This window comes from Lepus europaeus, chromosome 1 (genome assembly GCF_033115175.1).
Source record: "Lepus europaeus isolate LE1 chromosome 1, mLepTim1.pri, whole genome shotgun sequence".
NCBI lineage: Eukaryota > Metazoa > Chordata > Mammalia > Lagomorpha > Leporidae > Lepus > Lepus europaeus.
The window spans coordinates 133300987-133320448 of record NC_084827.1 but is presented as its reverse complement, the minus strand read 5'-3'; the positions used below and the strand labels follow the sequence as shown (position 1 = coordinate 133320448).

General features: G+C 38.7%; 1 protein-coding gene and 1 non-coding gene across 6 annotated transcripts in view; both read right to left on the bottom strand.

The window, feature by feature from the left end:
- The window catches only part of PMS1 (PMS1 homolog 1, mismatch repair system component), a 102766-nt gene that overhangs the window by 60351 nt on the left and 22953 nt on the right, over positions 1-19462 (bottom strand). For 3 of the 5 annotated variants that reach the window (XM_062189157.1, XM_062189184.1, XM_062189174.1), the window contains exons 5-6: positions 13872-13974; positions 2360-2523 (exon numbers count right to left, since the gene is read on the bottom strand). The exons of 1 other annotated variant lie outside the window; for it this stretch is intronic. In XM_062189157.1, coding sequence (XP_062045141.1) covers positions 2360-2523; positions 13872-13974 — 267 coding nt within the window. The remainder of the gene's footprint in view (positions 1-2359; positions 2524-13871; positions 13975-19462) is intronic. One more of the 5 variants, XM_062189194.1, reaches the window with a different exon arrangement.
- LOC133768554 (U6 spliceosomal RNA) lies at positions 1774-1879 on the bottom strand. The gene has a single exon (XR_009867012.1). It is a non-coding gene; the product is annotated as a U6 spliceosomal RNA (small nuclear RNA).

Genomic DNA, 19462 nt, shown 5'->3' with positions numbered 1-19462 from the left:
ATGGGAGTAGCCCTTATTTGAAATTATGTTATTTAAATTATGTTCTAAACTAGTAATCTAAAAAATTATTCATATTCACATGAATCAGCTAAGAACACCGAATTAGTTGCAGAGACTAATCACTATCACACAGAGAAAAACTATCACACAGAGAAAAACTTCAAATTCTGGAAATAAAATTTATAAATGAAAATATATACAGCAGGACCTCAAATGGATTCAGCTATTACTACGAAAGCTGAAAATCAGTGTTCATCTAAGGAATAGCTCTAGCCATTGGCCATCTCCAAATAATATCTACTTTAAATAAACTCACCGAATCCACTTGTAAATTATTTCCCTTTGGCTGTCTCATTATTCAATATGCTTTCAAGGAACATGGTGATGAAAGAAGAAAAATACCTCTTTCTAACATAACCATACTGGCAAGAACATCAACATTATCAGTATTCAAAGAATGTCCTGGCAGGTTAAACCTTCATAAAAAGAAGGAACACTATCTAATCCAAGTTATCAAAATAGCAATAGTACTTCTCATACTATGTGCAATATATTGTTTCTAATGCAGAAGAAAAATAAAGAAAAAAAGGCACTGACATTCTTGCATTTAAATTTTAAGCAAAGACAAAAAAATTCACAAAAGCAGATAAAAATGATAATGTTTAAAGGAAAAAAGAACAGAGTAGGACTAATATTCAAAGATATTTAGAAAGGCATGTCAACACTATTTTTAAAGATTTAATCACATGTACAGTTTAACTTTTTTAATAACACTAAAACAAAAAGTAAAAAGTAAAAAAATAAGCTGTACTAAGAGAAAAAAGCTTGAGAATGGATGGTCTCTGGGATTTCCTCCTGTAGTAATGGCTAATACTTAATTTTACTACAAGACATCTGATCATCTTACATTACTTTGATGGTATAAACATACCATAATACTCTCCAGTATTTGAACTGCATACTAATTAATAAAGGCCACAGAAGTACTTGTACTTGCTCAGCATAAGTTCAGATTCCATGTCCTCTAAAAATAATAAAATGTAATACATTACAATCTACTGCTTTGTATTCTCAAAAGAAAATGCCAACATTGATAATCTAACATTGATTCAGAAAGTGATATGAATGTCTCAAAAGATATATACTTGACATTAAATTAGTAAGAATAACTTCCATATCATCTCAAATATATTTGATATACTCATTGCTATTATTTGAGGTAATTATCTTATATTTTTTCTTACTCAAAAATTTTCTCTTTAGTTGTACTCATTTTCATTTAACAAATATATAATTCCTATTTGTCTCCGTATTTCACCTTTTTCATCTATTTCTCCTTCCTGATTATTTTATTTCTTCTAACCTTGGTCTTTTCTTAACATGGCGACATTCAACTTTTATTTACTAAATGTCCTCTGGACCAAGAGGCCATAGGGTTATTTATATTAGCAGGATGAACCTCCATCCATCAACATCCAGAGGAATTATAGCATGGTGGAGCTGGAAGGGATCTCTAGGTATCATTTGGTTGAACTCTATGCCAATAGGAACAGGTGGCTGACTATTCTTAATTTTTTTCTTATTTTTTAAAAAGATGACCAAAGATTTTGAACATAAACATTCTACCACAGTTTGATTTAACAAAGACCCTTCTTGAAACACTGACCTTACTAGAGATTAAGAAATGAATGGTTCAGTCAAATTTTCACATAGATATTAGGTGACGAATTTAAAGATTAGGTGACAAATTAAAGATGCTCTTTATATAATAAAATTAAATGAACATGCATTAAATTTTTGCATGTCATCCTTGCACCCTAGTGGCCATGCTAATTTTCTTTGTATTTTTCCAATTTTAGTATATGTGCTGCTGAAGCAAGCATGTATTCAGTTTTAGAAAAAAACACATCTTGTCATTGGTTGCTATAACAGAATAACATAAACTGGATGGCTAATAAACAACAGATATTTATCCTCACAGCTCTGGAGGCTAGGATGCCTAAGGTCAAGGTGATGGCAGATCAGTGTCTGCTGAGGGCCAGATTTCTGGTTCATATATAGCACCTTCTCACAGTGTTCTTACAAGGTGCAAGGGGGAAGCCAGCTCTCAAGGGTCTCTTTTATGAGGGCATTAATCCCATTCATGAAGCACTGTCCTCATGATCTAATCACTTCCCGAAGGTCCCAATGAAAGCATCACATTGGTGATTAGGTTTTCAACAAATGAATTGGGCTGGGGAGGGAAGGGGAACAATCACATATTCAGTCTGTAACACATATCTAACTGATTTAGGGAAAACTCACCAACCTTTTATTATATCATATAACCAAAAAATTGTAAAACTACAACAATGCTTACCTTGTTATGTACAAAAACAATTCTTAAGTCAGGCTTAAGGATACCATAGCTTATGAGGAGATCTTGAACCTTTTTAATTTCATCTTTACATTTTTTAGCAGTTGAGTAAAATTGCTTTCTTACAGGCAGATTCTTAAACAATCTTAAGGCAGTTACAGTTGTACCTGTTGGCAGTTAACAGGAAAGCATACTTAGATTTCGAAGAAACATCACAGATCTTCAAATCCATAAATTATCCATAACTAACCCCTTGTAGGCCAGTTTTCCATCAACTTTGGTTAACTCAAAGAAGGCTCACTTTTGCAAGGTATTCTGATCCCTCTAGGCTCTTTTATTCAAGAAACATGGGCTCTCCAGAATGAAGTATCTTAAGAAATCTGCTGGCCTTCGAACCTATCTGGAGATGATGCTTATTCTGTGCTTTAAAATATAATACATAGGGCTGGGCATTTGGCCTAGCTGTTAGGATGCTAGTTAAGATGCTCCCATTCCATTTCAAAGTATCTAGATTCAAATTTCAACTCTGGCTCCTGATTCCAATACTAATGCAGACCCTGGCAGATAACAAGTAGTTGGATCCCTGTCACCCATATGAGAGACCTGGACTGAGTTCTCAGTTCCTGGCTTTGGGGTGAGATAGCAGGTGAGAGTTTTCTCTCTTTCTCTGTTTTGTCTTCCCCGTTTCCTTATCTGCCTATTAAAAACATTTCTAAAAACATTAAAATACAATATATAGATGATGTAAGATATACACAACATATGTGGTAACCTTAATTACTCTACTGAAAAGGCTTACCTGAAATAATATCAAATAACCTGGCTTAATTTTTCTTAACCTCAACAACAAACATTCAAAGCATAGGATAATCAAGTAGATTATCCTAGGTTTTTTTATTTTAAACTTAACGAATTAACTAAAAAGTTGAATAAATCTATAAAAATTATAGTGCTGGGGCCAGCGTTGTGGCATAGGTTAATCCTCCGCCTGCAGCACTGGCATCCCATATGAATGCCAGTTCTAGTCCTGGCTGTTCCTCTTCTGATCCAGCTCTCTGCTATGGCTTGGGAAAGCAGTAGAAGATGGCCCAAGCACTTGGGCTTCTGTACCCATGTGGGAGACCTGGAAGAGGCTTCTGGCTCTTGGCTTCGGATCAGCTCAGCTCCCTTTGGGGAGTGAACCAAGGGGATATTTCTCCCTCTCAGTCTGTAAGTCTACCTCTCAAATAAATAAATAAAATCTTAAAATAAAGTTATAGTGCTTACCTATCAGGTTAATGGAATAATTAACCTATTATACTGCTTTATTGTTAGTGAATAGCTATTAATTTAAAAACAATAACACAATCACACTCAAGGACTGGATGTTTGTCATGGTTATATAAAATAGATTGAGAAACTTCCAATCATTAAGTAATTTCAAACTTATTAACTCAATCTCTCCACGTGATTTTAATGAATGTATAGCTGGAATTCAGAGCCACTGCATTATGGTGACCAAAAAAATAATCAGCTTAACCTAGTGTCTCTCAAACTTTGCACTACTAATATTTCATTGGATAAATCTGGTGAGGAACTGTCAGTGCATTACAGGATGTTAAGCAGCATCTCTGGCTTCTTACCCACTACATTACTATTGTGCCCACCCAGGTTGTAACTAGCAAATGCTTCCAGATATTGCTCTATGCCCTTTCATGGATCAAGCTGTCTACAGTTGAGAACCACTGATTTAGTGCACAGCATCTAGCACCTTTATCTCATCAAAAAATGAAACAGAACAAAAAGATATACTAAACTAGAACAGAAAATAAAGTGAATAATTTATAGTAAGGGTATATACTATTTCATAAAATTTCTGTTTTAATTAGATTTTTCTGAATTATGTTGCCAGGAAAAACCTACTGTGACAAAGTCAAAAAGACTAATAGTTATTGGTCAGTTTACATCCTATTGCTTATGACAAAGGGCAAATACACTAAGAAATGAGAATCAATGTTTTAATTCTTTTTAGAAATTATCACTTTTTGAAGAAACTTTTCATGCTTCCTCTCTTAGAATATAATAAAAATGAAAGCAAAGGATTGTCTTCCATATTTACATTATGTACCTAACACCTCAATGACCAACACCTTGTAGACATTTAATTTCAAAAACTGCTAAATTATTAGGTGCATTAAAGAAAAACAATAAGAGAAACAGGTAGTAAGAATAAAGTATTAGTTTGGATTGTTTTCTTATCTATGAGGACACATGGCACTTTCACAGTTTTGGAAAGGAGAGTATTTTAGGCATGGAAAGCCAAGACACCATGGAAAAGAAAAAAAAGAAGACCTAAATGAAAGATCTCTGCGAGTGAGATCCCAGTGGAAAGAACAGGGCCATCAAAGAAGGAGGTACCTTTCTCTGAAGGGAGGAGAGAACTTCCACTTTGACTATGACCCTGTCGGAATAAGATCAAAGTCAGCAAACCCTAAAGGCTTCCATAGCCTTGGCAACTCATGACTAGAGCCTAGGGAGATTACTGAGGCCATAAACAAGAGTGTCAAATTGTTAAGTCGACAACAGGAGTCACTGTGTACTTACTTCTCATGTGGGATCTGTTCTTAATGTGTTGTCCAATGTGAAGTGATGCTATAACTAGTACTGAAACAGTATTTTATACTTTGTATTTCTGTGTGGGTGCAAACTGATGAAATCTTTACTTAATGTATACTAAATCGATCTGTATATAAAGAGAATTGAAAATGAATCTTGATGTGAATGGAATGGGAGAGGGAGCGGGAGATGGGGGCGGTGCAAGTGGTAGGGAAATTATGGGGGGGGGGAGCCATTGTAATCCATAAACTGTACTTTGGAAATTTATATTTACTAAATAAAAAATAAAAAAAATTAAGAAAGCAAATTTATTGAAAGAAAAACAAGATTGGAGAAAACAAAAGTTATGGAAAAAAAAAAAACAAAGAAAAAAGCTATATTTCTATTTTGCTCACACTTGATGTTTTTCTGCTTTTTTGTCTTCATTTGGTGTTCCTTCAGCACATTACAATTCCAACAATTTCTGTTTTGTTTCCGAGCCTTTTTTTTCTTTTTTTAAGATTATTTACTTAAAAGGCAGAGATTTTTCATCGTCTAGTTCTCTCCCCATATAGTTGCAATGGTCAGGGCTGGGCCAGGCCAAAGCCAGGAGCCAGGAGCTTCATGCAAGTCTCCCAGGTGGGTGCAGGGGCCCAATGACATGGACCATCTTCCACTGCTTTCCCAGGCATATTAGCAGGGAACTGGATTGGAAATGGAGCAGCCAGGATGTGAACTGGTATCCATATGGGATACTGGCATCCCAGGCAGTGGGTTAACTCTATGCCACAACATCGGCTGGCCCCAGCTATTTTTATATAGGTTTTTCCTTGACCTACCTGCACATATCACTTCCATACACAGGATTAAATGCCTTGGAATACCACACCATCCTCACTAGTGACAACTTCATGATATCATTCTCTGCTTTAGGAAAGTAAAAAGGCCATGGCCAAATTTTGGAGGGAGAGTTGACATAGACTAAGGAATGCCTGCATTTAGCAATTGGAACACGTATGTGTCCTGCCTCCATTGCTAGACAGAAGACACACTCATACCAGAATTCACAGCACAGCCTACTCACTTGAGAACTCCTTCTCATCTCACTCTGTGTTCTCCCTAGCTATTTCCTCATTCCCATGGCTTCAGTTACTTTCTATATTCTTCCGGGTCTCCCATGAGGGTGCAGGGGGCCCAAGGACTTGGGCCATCTTCTGCTTTCCCAGGCCATAACAGAGAGCTGGATGGGAAGTGGAGCAGCTGGACTAGAACTGGCACCCAGATGGGATGCTGGCACTGCAGGTAGCGGCTTTACCCACTAAGTCACAGAGCCGGCCCCTCAAAAAAATTCTTAATTAAAAGCTGCAACCTGTCTTGAGATATGTCAAAATGTGACAAGATGTATGCCCTAGAACTAAGGCATTTATCTGAGACCTACAGCACTCTTTTGAGTTATATATAGATGATCACATAATACCACCATCCAGATGTCCCCAAGACATCTCAAATCAACCACACACAGACGTGGACTCACTTCCTCCTAGTGTCTAATACTACACCTACCTCTCTCATTAACCCTGACATCCAACAGTTTCCAAAGGCCAGTACCTCAGATTTAACTGACTCCCCTCTACTTTTTGCTGACAACATTGCCTAAGTCATACAGGCCTCTCTAGTCTATCCCTCAAATCTCTCTCAAATCCTTTGTTTCCTCTCCAATTGTAGTTCAAGATAATACCTTATAGAGTTAAGACATAATTTTTTTTAAATTCTTCAATGGTGCCTTCTATTTATTCTTTATTTTTTATTTATGTATTTATTTATTTATTGACAGGCAGAGTGGACAGTGAGAGAGAAGACAGAGAGACAGAGAGAAAGGTCCTCCTTTGCCATTGGTTCACCCTCCAATGGCCACCGTGGCTGGTGCACTGAGGCCGGCGCACCGCGCTGATCCAAAGGCAGGAGCCAGGTGCTTATCCTGGTCTCCCATGGGGTGCAGGGCCCAAGGACTTGGGCCATCCTCCACTGCACTCCCTGGCCACAGCAGAGAGCTGGCCTGGAAGAGGGGAAACTGGGACAGAATCCGGCGCCCGGACCGGGACTAGAACCCGGTGTGCTGGCGCCGCTAGGCGAAAGATTAGCCTGTTGAGCCACAGCGCCAGCCAGAGTTAAGACATAATTTAAGGGGGACCTGCGTTGTGGCATAGCGGGTAAAGCCGCCGCCTGCAGTGCCAGCATTCTATATGGACGCTGGTTCAGGTCCTGGCTGCTCCACTTCCAATCCTGCTCTCTGCTATGGCCTGGGAAAGCAGTAGAAGATGGCCCAAGTCCTTGGGCCCCTGTACCCATGTGGGAGACCCGGAAGAATCTCCTGGCTCCTGGCTTCGGATCAGCGCAGCTCCGGCCTTTGCGGCCAATTGGGGAGTGAACCATCGGACGGAAGACCTCTCTCTCTCTGCCTCTCCTCTCTGTGTAACTCTCTGACTTTCAAATAAATAAATAAAATCTTTAAAAAATACCTTTAACAAATTATCAGTCTACTTTGATTACAATATAATTCCATTGACTCTCCTGACTTTTACAGAAGTGTCACACATTTCACTTTTACAAATGATCAACTCCACATTGCATTGCTTTTGTGAAATCATTTTTAAAAAGCTCTGTCTTAATTTTTTCCACATATTTAACTATTCTAAGTGCTTTCCTTTCCTCTCTGCAGATTCTTCCCTTCCTTAGTGTTTCTTGTAGTGTGCCAATGGTAAGAAATTGTTTCATTTGCATGAAATTTTCGTCATTTTGCCCTCATTTTAAAAATTCATTTGAGAGAGAGACATAGTGAGTCAGGGAAAAGGAGAACACAAGAGCGAGCTCCCCTATCCACTGGTTTACCCCCAAATCTCCATAGCAGCTGGGCTAGCCCAGGCCAAAGCTAGGAGCCAGGAGCACAATCTAGGTCTCCCTTGTGGATGGTAGGGGCTCAGCTACTTGACCCCCTCACCAATGCCTCCCAGTGTCTATGCTAGCTGGGATCCAGAGCCAGGGTTCTAACTCAGGTACTATAATGTGAAACAATGGAGTCTTAACCAGTATCTGAATTGGTAGGTTCAGCACTGGCCTTATTTTCAAAAAGACATTTTTGCTGGATATAGAATTCCAGGTTGACAGGTTTTTTAAGCTGTGAAAATACTTTGATGTCATTCCATTTTCTTTGGGCTTCTATGTTTCTGATGACATCAGTGGTCATTTTCATTACTGTATTCTTGAATGTATTTTTTTCCTCTAGCAGCTTTAGTATTCTCTTTCATTTCCAGCAATTTGATTATAATGTGCTCGGCTGTAGTTTTGCTTGTATTTATTGAGGATTCACTGAGTTCCTTAGATCTGTGGCTTGATGTCTTTCAGAAAATTTGGAAATTTCTCGGACATTTTCTTTTCAGATTTATTGTAGTGCCCCACTCTTTCTCTTTCCTCTCTTCCTGAAAGTCTAGTCATATGTATGTCAGACAGTCTAATATTTTCTCACAGATCTCTGATGCTGCACTCTGGTTTTTTTGTCTTTTTTTTTTTTCCATTCTATTTTCTTTCTGTGCTTCAGTTCACATAATTTTTACTGACCTGACTTCAAGTTCACAATTGTTTTTCCTGCTATGTCTGGCCTGATGTTAAGTCCATCCAAAGATTTCTTCAGACACAGTACTTTTGAAAAAACTTTTTTCCATTTTATTTGGAAAGCAGAGAGGGAGGGAGGGAGAGAGAGAGAGAGGAAGGAGAAGGAGGAGAAGGAGAAGTAAAGAGAGAGGGAGAGAGAGGGAGAGAGAGGGAGAGAGGGAGAGAGGTAGGAGAGAGGGAGAGAGGGGGAGAGAGATGAGAGATCTTCCATCCACTGATTCACTCCCCAAATGCTTGCAACACTGAACACTAGGACTAGGCAAGGTTGAAGCCAGGAACCAGGAACTCCATCCATGTTTCCATGTGGGTGGCAGGGACCCAGGTGCTTAGGCCATCAGATAATGCCTCTCAAGATGCTTATCAGTAGGAAGCTGGATCCAAAGCAAAAGTTCCCAGGACTCAAATCAGGCATTCTGACATGGGAGGCAGGCATTCCAAATGACAACTTAGCCACTATGCCAAATGCCCACTACTCAAGAACTTCTTGAGTTCTAAAATTTTTAGTTGGTTGTTTCCTTTTTTTTAAAACTGAAACTCTCTACCTTTTTACTGATTTTGACCATCTTTTCTTCTAAATTCTTTAACAGAACAGTTTTCTTAAAAAGACTTATTTATTTATTTGGAAGGCAGAGTTACAGAGAAAGAGAGAGAGAGAGAGATCTTCTACCTGCTGGTTCACTTCTCAAATGGCTGCCAACATCTGGGGCTGGGCCAGGCTAACATCGGAAGCTGGAATTTCTTCCAGTCCAGGTCTCCCACGTGGGTGTAGGGACCCAGGAAATTGGGCCATGTTCTACTTCTTTCCCAGGCACATTAACAGGGAGCTGGATCAGAAGTGTAGCAGCTGGATCTTGAACCCATATTCATATGGGATGCTGCACTGTATTAATGCACTACGTCACAACACCATCCCCAACAGTTGTTTTTGAAATTCTCAAATTCAAATATTTTGGTCATCTGTAATTTGCTTACACTATTTTATTCCCCTAATTATGGGTCCCATTTTCCTTTCCTCTCCAAATTTTTATTTTTGCCAGACTTTGTGTACCAAAGAATGATACTGAAAAAGATAATTACATCTTTCATGCCCCTCACCCAAGTACTCTGTTTCCTATCAAGCAGGAAGAACAAATCTCTTCGATCTGTTCAGGAGTTCATCTGAGTTGCAACTAAGCCGCCCCTTTATTTAGTTCCAGTTCACCACTGGTTTCAGATGTCTTGAGGATGGAATCAGGTCTCTTCTAGCAAGGCTTTAAGAGCTTTCTTTCTTTAACTCAGTCCCAACTTTTTCAGCACTGCTTATTCAGCAGAAGTTCTGATGAGATTCAGTGTAAAGGGCAAACTTGCACTGTGTTTGAGGATACCATATTACAACCTGCTATGTCAGCCCACATGTGACTATTAAAAGTTCAAATGAGGGGCATGTGCTTGGCTTAACCTGCTTGGGATGCCTGCACTCCATGATGGAGAGACAAGGGTTGGAGTCTTCACTCTGCTCATGATTCCAGCTTCTTGCTTATGTACTTCCTGGGAAGCAGCACTGATGGGTCAGGTAAGTGGGTCCCTGTTACCCAGGTGGGAAGCTTAGATTCAGTTTCTGGCTCCTGGTTTTGGCATGGCCAAAGCCCTTACTGTTGTGAGAATTTGGAGAATGAATCAGAAGGTTGAAGATCTCTGTCTCTCTACTTTTCAAACAAATAAGTACTTAAAAAAAAAAAAAAAAGGAAAGAAATAAAAAAAACCTCAGCTGGTTCCTCCTAGTGACACAGATTTTCAACTTGTTTAAAGAAAAATTTAAGTTTTTAAAAATATGGTCTCTTTCTTAATTGCTACACAGAGAGCAATGGTCTCTTGAAATCTATATGCTTTTCTTCTCTTACTGAAAGGTTATACTCCTAACTCCTACACCTTCTTACCTATTCATCTTCAAACTCAATTATCTTTTGTGAAACACTTGCTAAGCTCCCTAGATGCAGCTGGTAGCTTCATTTTTAATGTCATTACCTTTTAATTGTCTGCGTTCCCTACAAGTCTATGAGTTCCTAGATGACAAATACAATGTCACCTATTGTGGCTGTGGATAGAAGGAAGGCAAAAATCCACAGAGTAAAACACAAATGTGTTCATAAAAGTAAAAAAGATATTTGTGTATTTAAATGTTCTACATCAAAGACCACAGTACACTTAATCTGAATATTAAATTATTATTTTAGCACCTAAAACTATCCTCTCAGAGTAAATCTGGAACTACTAATAAGATGAGAATTACATGTCTGAATAAAACTTACTGACAGAAGTTACTTTTCTGATTCCAAATGAAATGTGTATCCATGAAAATAAAAGCACCAAGTAATATTGGCCAGTAAGGAGGAGGCCCAGTAAACGATCATATTTTACAAGAGATCTGCTCAGTTCTGTAACTTTAGCACATTCTACAAACACCATAATTAAACTGCACTCTATAATATGCTCCCTGTTGTATTTTTATGTGACCCTGCTATGCCATTTATAAAGGCAGCTCTTTATACTCCTAATATAAGAGTAGGTGTCTGAGTACATCAGAAAGTTTTCTTAAATTTTCAAATGAAGTAAAAGTTCCATTCTTAAATTATGATGAAAAGATCTTTCAGTATATACACAATCAAACATAGCAGAAATTTACAAAAAACATGATGCTGTACTCTAATAACAGTATAGGGGAAGAAAATTCCCTGATCACAACATTTTAAATATGATATTTTTGATATGAGAAATTCCTATGACAGAAAAAGTAGCAGATATTAAGACAATTTGTCCAGGAGGATAAACCAATTTAAAAGCTTAATTCTTTTTATATAGGGTAAAGAGACTAGAAGTGATGACAGAAAAAGATACCACTAAGACATAATTTAGTCAGCATTCCTAGTAAATAAATTTCAAGGCTGGAGACTTTTCTCTATATTTCTTGCTAGCTTTTAACAAAGTTTTAAAGTAGAAATGAACATCAAATAAAGGCAATTAAAAAATGACATACTATTAAATAATATACAAATCAAAAACAGCCAAATGCCTACACGCAAGGAACCAGAGCTGGAATTTCCAGTAAACTATTTTTAAGTATTTTAAAATGATTTTTAAAAGGGCAAGGATGCCTAAATAAGATTTTGTTTAAGTTGTTCCTTCACCTACACTGATGCTGTGTATAGGCTGTGCCCCACTGGAGGATATGAAATGTAACTGCTAAGCATAGATGTTCACACCACAGCAGAAAATAACCTACAAGAACCCTTCAATGCACAGGTATAAATTAGGATAGTTGAACTCTAGTTTTATCTTACACAGAAAATATTTAAATGGAAGCTGAATGACAGCTGGTGAAATGTGAGTCTGTGATTCAATCACTCAAAAACTATCAGCACCAAGGGCATAAAAATGTAAAAGGCTTTTGAAAGTGTCTGTGGACTTGCGTAGCATGAGTATGACCCCCTAAAGATATCTGAAATTAGACTGATTTGTTTTTCTAACCAGTCAATGGTAATTAGATGAAAAAAGTGAGTTATGAAAGGCAATTACTAGTTGTGCAACTACTGACCTTCCAAGTATCTTGTTTCTAAATGTAAAAGGAATATGCTGAAGAAAGGGAACTTCATTTAGTGACTATCAAAATGCCTATTACGAAAACCTGGTCTCACTAACTAAAGGTAGAAGTTTGAGATCAGCAGGAAAAGAAAAATCAACCAGCCAAAGGGCAAAAATCAGGTGGATTCCATATTGAAGGACTGTTATTTCCTAGTTCCCATGGAGATGAACACAGAAAAGCATGAGAAGCATGAGCGATGCGGAGCCACTGGCCCTCCAGATTAGACTGGTTACTACTAAGATAAAAATAAATACATTTAAGTTTTATAAGGTGACTAGATTACTTCAAAGTACTCTACTGGAGAGCCACTCAAATACCTCCTAATGGTTTCCTAATTTGAACTACTAAGACATGGGTTCAGAACATTGCTGGAGTGGGACCACATTTTTTAAAATGCCTTCCCTCTGACCTAAACTCCAATACACAGAAAAGGAGTTACAACCTCTTATGTTAATTTAAATATGTACTACATTTATTATTATATATCAAATCATAAAGTTACTGGACTTGGGCTCTATTTCATTAAATACATGAGAAAAAATAATATATTTTCTTAGGAGTTCCCTATTTCCCTGACATGGATACAAAAATATTACTTTCTAATGGGCAAAAGTAATCATTACCTAGGCTGAGGATTTATAAAGTAAGAGAAAAAGTGAGAGAATTTGGTATGAGTATTAAGATATAAGAAAATAAACTTCAATGAAAACAGAAGTTATGTTTTGAAAAATGTAATATCCAATAATTTAAGGAAGAAACCACAGAAAAAAACACAGTAGTTTGGTAAATTAAAATGGGAATCACAAAATTAAGCATGAATTTACAATATAAATTAGAGAAGGCTAAACAACAAAAAACTCATTACAAGTCCACTTTAGATCTAATATTTCTTCTGAACATGACCCTAAAGAGGTCATTATACCTTTAATATTCTCTTAACTTTAACCATCCCATTACTAGAAATTAGTGAAAGAATAAGGAGATGTGTGAAACCCAAGCCTAAAGAATTTTTCCCTTAAAAAAATAAAGTTGTCAGAAGAAAGTAAAAGGTATCACTTAAAATATACTAAAACTACATGTTAAACAGTAAAATAACAGTAATTAATGTATTTATTTGCTTCAAAATAACACAGGGAAGGAAGAAATGGGTGAAGGTATTAGATGAGAGGAATTCCGCAATGAGCTGATAAGTATTGAAACTGAACAATGAACTATTTCATCTAATTATGTATGTTCGAAGTTTTTGATAAGCAAATATATCTTAAATGCTTTAATCAGGCTATTTTGATGGTATAGTTTACTATCATCGCTACTATGTCAATGATCTTTCTGTTGTTTGAATAAAATATTACCCTTCATATAAAAAGAAGACACTCCTCATCCAACAAGAGTAAAATAAACACTGATAGATTTTACAGACGAGTAAGTGATCCACAGTGCTGTCCAGTCTCCATGTAGCTCCTCTTGAGGATACAGCTCCCCTTGAAGACAACTCGTAAGATTTAAGAGATTGGTGGCTGCAGTCAGGTTGAATGCGTAAACTAGTTTTTATCAAGGCCAATTCCAAGGTAATGCATTTGAACTCAAGAAGTAACATTTTTGTTCAACAATCAAGACAGAAAAGGTAAAGAATGCACAAAACTACTCTTTTACCTTGACCAAGATGTGAAGGTTTTTGAGAAATTATGTGGCCACTGCTATCTAAAACATACTGGGTGCTAAAATTATCAGCAGCTGTCCTTGTTGTAATTGAAACCTAGAAATAAAAAAAAACCTCAAATTATCATTTTAGATACTGCAATGAGTTAATTATCAACTTGGATTTGAAATAAATTACAAAATGTGTTTACTTAATATTGAAAAACATTTTACTTGATAAATTCTTAAGACTGCTTCTCCTATAATATTCCTTAGGTTTATGTTAATAAGCAATGCTCCAGCTTTTATTTCTTTAATTTTTAAAAAAGATTTATTTATTTCATTTGAAAGACAAAGTTACAGAGATGGGGGTGCCAGGGAGAGACCTAACATTCCCTGGGTTACTCCCCACATGGCCACAACAGTCAGAGCAGGGCAAGGCCAAAGCCAGGAGTCAAGAACTCCATGAGGGTCTCCCACATGGGTGCCAGGGACCCAAGTACTTGGGTCATCCACTGCTACTTCCCCAGGCACATTAGCAGGGAGCAGGATTAGAATTGTACTACCCAATATTAGAACTGGTGTTCCTATAGGATGCCAGTGTTACAGGCAGTGGCTTAGCCCAATGTGCCAAAATGCTGGCCCTACTTTCATTTTTTTAAAAAAAGAAGACTTATTTATTTGAAAAGCAAAGTGACAGGGAGGGAGGGAGAGAAGAAAGAGGTCTTCCATCCACTGGTTAACTCCCTAAATGGCCACAAAAGCCAAGGCTAGGTCACGCTGAAGCCAGGAGCCAAGAACTCCCATCTGAGTTTCCCACATTTAGCAGCAGAGGCTCAAGAAGTTAGGCCATCTTCCGCTGCCTTCCCAGGTGCATTAGCAGGAAGCTGGACTGGATGTGGAGTAGCTCCAATGTGTGTGATGTTAGGATTCTAAGTGGCAGCTTAACTCACTACACTATACTGGTTCCCTATTTAAAAAAATTTTTTTTATAATTTATTTGGGGTGGAGGGAGAGAAAGAGACCCCATTCATTGATTCAGTCCTCAGATGCCTGCAATGGTAGGGGTTGGAACCAGAAACACAATCAAGGTCTCCCAGGAGGCTGGCAGGAACCAAATTACTTGCACCAGCACTGCTATGCTGCTTTCCAGGATCTGCACTGGCAAGAAGCTAGAGTCAGGAATCAAACCCAGGCATTCCAATGTAGGATACAGGCAATACCTGCTCCAGCTTATATATTTATATTTTTAAAGATTTATTTATTTATTTGAAAGGCAGAGTTACAGAGAGGCAGCAGCAGAGGAAAGAGAGAAAGAGAGAGAGAGAGAGAGAGGGAGAGAGAGAGAGAGAAAATCTTCCATCTGCTGGTTCACTCCCCAAACAGCTACAATGGTTGGAGCTGGGCTGATCCGAAGCCAGGATCCAGGAGCTGCTTCTCAATCTTCCATGGGAATGCAGGGGCCCAAGTACTCGGGCCATCTTCTATTGCTTTCTCAGGCCGTTAGCAGAGAGCTGGATTGGAAGAGGAGCAGCCAGGACAAAAACCAGCACCCATATGGATGCCAGCGCCTCAGGAGGAGGTTTAATGTACTACACTACAGTGCCGGCTCCATATGACTTAGATTTGTAAAGGCAAGTACCTCGACTGCACAGATGAACTTGTTTTTTTTTTAATCTTTTTTTTTTTTTTTTTTTTGACAGGCAGAGTGGATAGTGAGAGAGAGACAGAGAGAAAGGTCTTCCTTTTTGCCGTTGGTTCACCCTCCAATGGCCGCTGCGGCTGGTCCATGTCTGAGTGTCCTTAGATCATCTACATTTGATGGTTCTGACACTCTAATCTAACCAAGCAGATTCACTGTGGGCTCCCTGGCTCGTAGAAAATGCTAAGTTCCATGCAGGCAATACAAGGGCCTTCCTACTCCCCACCCCCAATATGGCTTCTCTAGCTTACAGTATATTTAGTGAAGTCTGTTGGAGTTTTCTCTAGGAGTTGGTAAAACTCTCACTAGGTAGCACTGTGTCAAGCCACTACTTCTGTGATAAATGTTTCCAAAGTAACCAATGTACCAAAGCGAAGTTGTGAATCTATGTGTACTCTTAAGTAATCGTTCTACTTCTTTCAAAAATGCATTCCATGCTTGAAAAGCTGGAGAATTTTAAGGTTTCCTGATAAATAATCTTTAATTGAGAGAGAAAGACGTGGAGGTAGAGATAGAGAGAGAGAGAGAGAGAAAGAGAGAGAGAGAGAAACTGGGAGCCTCTATCCACTGGTTTACTCCCCAAATACCCACAACGGCCAGGCCTGGGCCAGATGAAAGCTGGGAGTCATGAACTCAATCCAGGTGTCGTACACACTACTTGAGCCTCATGATAATTATCCTTAATCTTCTTTGCTAATAAAAATTTCAGTATGTCCAATAGTGATTTCCTTTAGTAAAATCTATTCAAAACTACAAATATCGAGCTCCTCTGCCTAAATATAAGTTAGGACAGAAACAGAGATTTCCTTTCCTGTTTAAGTATTCCATGACTGGCAAAAGCACTTCTACATTTAACCAATCATTTCTACAAGATGCCAAGGTCAACTTAATTCTATTTCTATTCTCCAAAGAGATAGCCACCTGACGTAAAACTGGTATCACTAAGCAAAGGCAGCCCTGGAACTCTCCGTTCCAGTACTCACTCTGCCAGTGGCTTCCAAATGGTCCTGAATAAAAGATTACACTATTATCTTTAAGGGAAGATGAAGATGATGCTAATACTTTATGTTATACGGGATTTTGCTTTAATGACTTCAAAGCATTTATAAGATATTACTTTGCTTTTCCTTTAAACACATTAGTGCATGGTAAAAACACAGCCTAGATGATGAATAATTAAGGTGCTAAAAAGTAAAATAGAACTTTAGTGTTCATAATGTAATATTCATGCTAAAATTAAAAAAAAGGACACATTATTTTCCAATATCGAAATTTTTGAAATTACAATTTGTAGGGTATTCCGAATATTTATTTGGGTAGGAAGTGCTTTGTAATTCAAGGCTAAAGACATAAGCATGTTTCATAAATTCATGAAATACAACGTGTTCCCTAGAGGAAGGAATTGTATTTCAAAAGTTCATTTCATCATATGACCCTGTATCCTGTGTAGGAACCTTTTTTTGGACCAGGCAAAGGTTCAATGTGTTAGCAGTGCAGTGGCTAGCATGTGAACCCTGCAGTAACTCCATCAGCAGCAGCTTATCGAGTATGACAAACATTACTGCTGACTCTTACCAGACACTGAAGAATTGTCACATTGAGTTGAATCTGGTGGTGCCAAGAGAGGAAACAAAGAGAACCAGTATTTTATTTTTTTAAGAAGAGTTATTTATTTGAAAGGCAGCGTTATAGAGGGAGACAGACAGAGACGTCTTCCACCTGCTGGTTCACTTCCCAAATAGCCACAATGGCTAGAGCTGGGCCAATCCAAAGCCAGGAGGCTGGAGCTTCCGCGGGGTCTCCCACGTGGGTGCAGGGGTCCAAAGACTTGGGCTATCCTCCACTGCCCTCCCTGGCCACAGCAGAGCTGGATCGGAAGTGAAACAGCTGGGACTTGAACTAACGCCCATATGGAATGCTGGCACTGCAAGCGCACTATGCCACAATGCTGGCCTCTTAAAAGCAGAGGTTTTAAGAAGTCCTTAGAAGTTATCAGTTGTGAGAATCCTTAGCAGTTATCTGTTGTTAGAAACTGGCCAAGTTACTAAATTTCAAGAAACTACAGTATTATTACAAAATTAAAATCACATAAATGTACTTAAATTTTAGATAAGCCCAGTTTTTCTTCAATGTTTAGATAGAAACTAGATTTAAAACTTAAGTTATATCCTAATGATTTAAGCAAAATCCTTCTCTTGGCAATAATTCACTTAAGGTAACTAAAACAGTCTTTCAAGTTTCTGGGCTTTTACATGAATGTTTTGGCACCAAAATATGGGTCTGAAAACCAGAATACGTTTTTTCACAATTCAGATGGACCACTGCCAGGATGACTGAACCGTCCGTCTTCCTGAGCGTGAGTATGCCTGCCTGCCTGTGCACAGTGGTATGCTAACTAATATAAGTACTCTTGAGTTCACAAACTGTGCCCAGGTACTCTTCTATAGGGAGACCAGCAACAGAAAGATCTTAGCCCTGGATTTTACCTTTCAGTAGAGTTCTATTACCTGCGAGGAAGCAGAATATTCACACTACTTGAAAAATTCGTCTGCCTATTCTACCTGAAGCTCTACTATGGAGGCTATGAAGCACAGAAGAGGCAACCTGTGCTGGACAAGGAGTCCGGAGTCAGCTGCTTGGTTTGGAGTCAACACAATGATGCCAGGAGCTTTCCTCACCCTCTTACAGCACGCGGGACACAAATTAGGGAGGCCAAACGTCCGCAATCCAAACAGGATGATATACTCTCCTATTTTGCCCCTCTAGGCCATGGAGGCTCAAGATAATGTAAACAAAAAACAAACCCACAGGTCCTCTATGATCTCATCACAAAATTAATGTATAATGAATGTGATAGGACAGAAGAATGCTGTAACTTTTTAAAATGTTGGATGAAGAGGTCAATAAATATGAATGCTACATAGAGAGGATGGCTGGCAACTTTTCTGTTTCCTCTGAGGGAAAAATGAAAGAAGGAAAAATGAACATGTGCTACAGAGTGAAGACCTCTGCTGAAAATGAGAAGGAATTTATGTAGGAATGAATGGCTGCTGACCTGTAGGAAGGCATTCCCAAGATGTAGAGGAATATGCATACACTTGGAATACTGAAGTGAAACACTGATTGCAGACAAGGGATTAAGCCAATTGGGTGGTTTCATTACCTATACAATACTGCAGCATACTATTTTCACATTCAAATCCAGAGTAGAAATGACTTTCATCTGTATAACCCATGACAATATTCAAGATTATAATATGGGCCGGCGCCGTGGCTCAACAGGCTAATCCTCCGCCTTGCGGCGCCGGCACACCGGGTTCTAGTCCCGGTCGGGGCACCGATCCTGTCCCGGTTGCCCCTCTTCCAGGCCAGCTCTCTGCTGTGGCCAGGGAGTGCAGTGGAGGATAGCCCAAGTGTTTGGGCTCTGCACCCCATGGGAGACCAGGAGAAGCACCTGGCTCCTGCCATCGGAACAGCGCGGTGCGCCGGCCGCAGCGCGCTACCGCGGCGGCCATTGGAGGGTGAACCAACGGCAAAAGGAAGACCTTTCTCTCTGTCTCTCTCTCTCACTGTCCACTCTGCCTGTCAAAAAAAAAAAAAAAAGATTATAATATGTACTATTTTACTGACTTTCAAGTCATTATCACTCTGTAGGTAAAAACCTTACAAAACTTTTTTTATGCATTTGATCAAGTATCTTTTGAAATACCTGGGATTTTTAAAAATGTTTATTTATTTTCATTTACTTGAAGGCAGAGTGAGACACACACACATTCACACAGAGGGAGAGGGGGATGGGGAGGGAGAGGACAAGAGGAGGAGGATGGGGACAGAGAAGGGGAAGGTGAGGGGAAGGGGACAGAGAAGAGAAAGGGGAGAAGGAGAAGGAGAGAGGCAGAGAGAG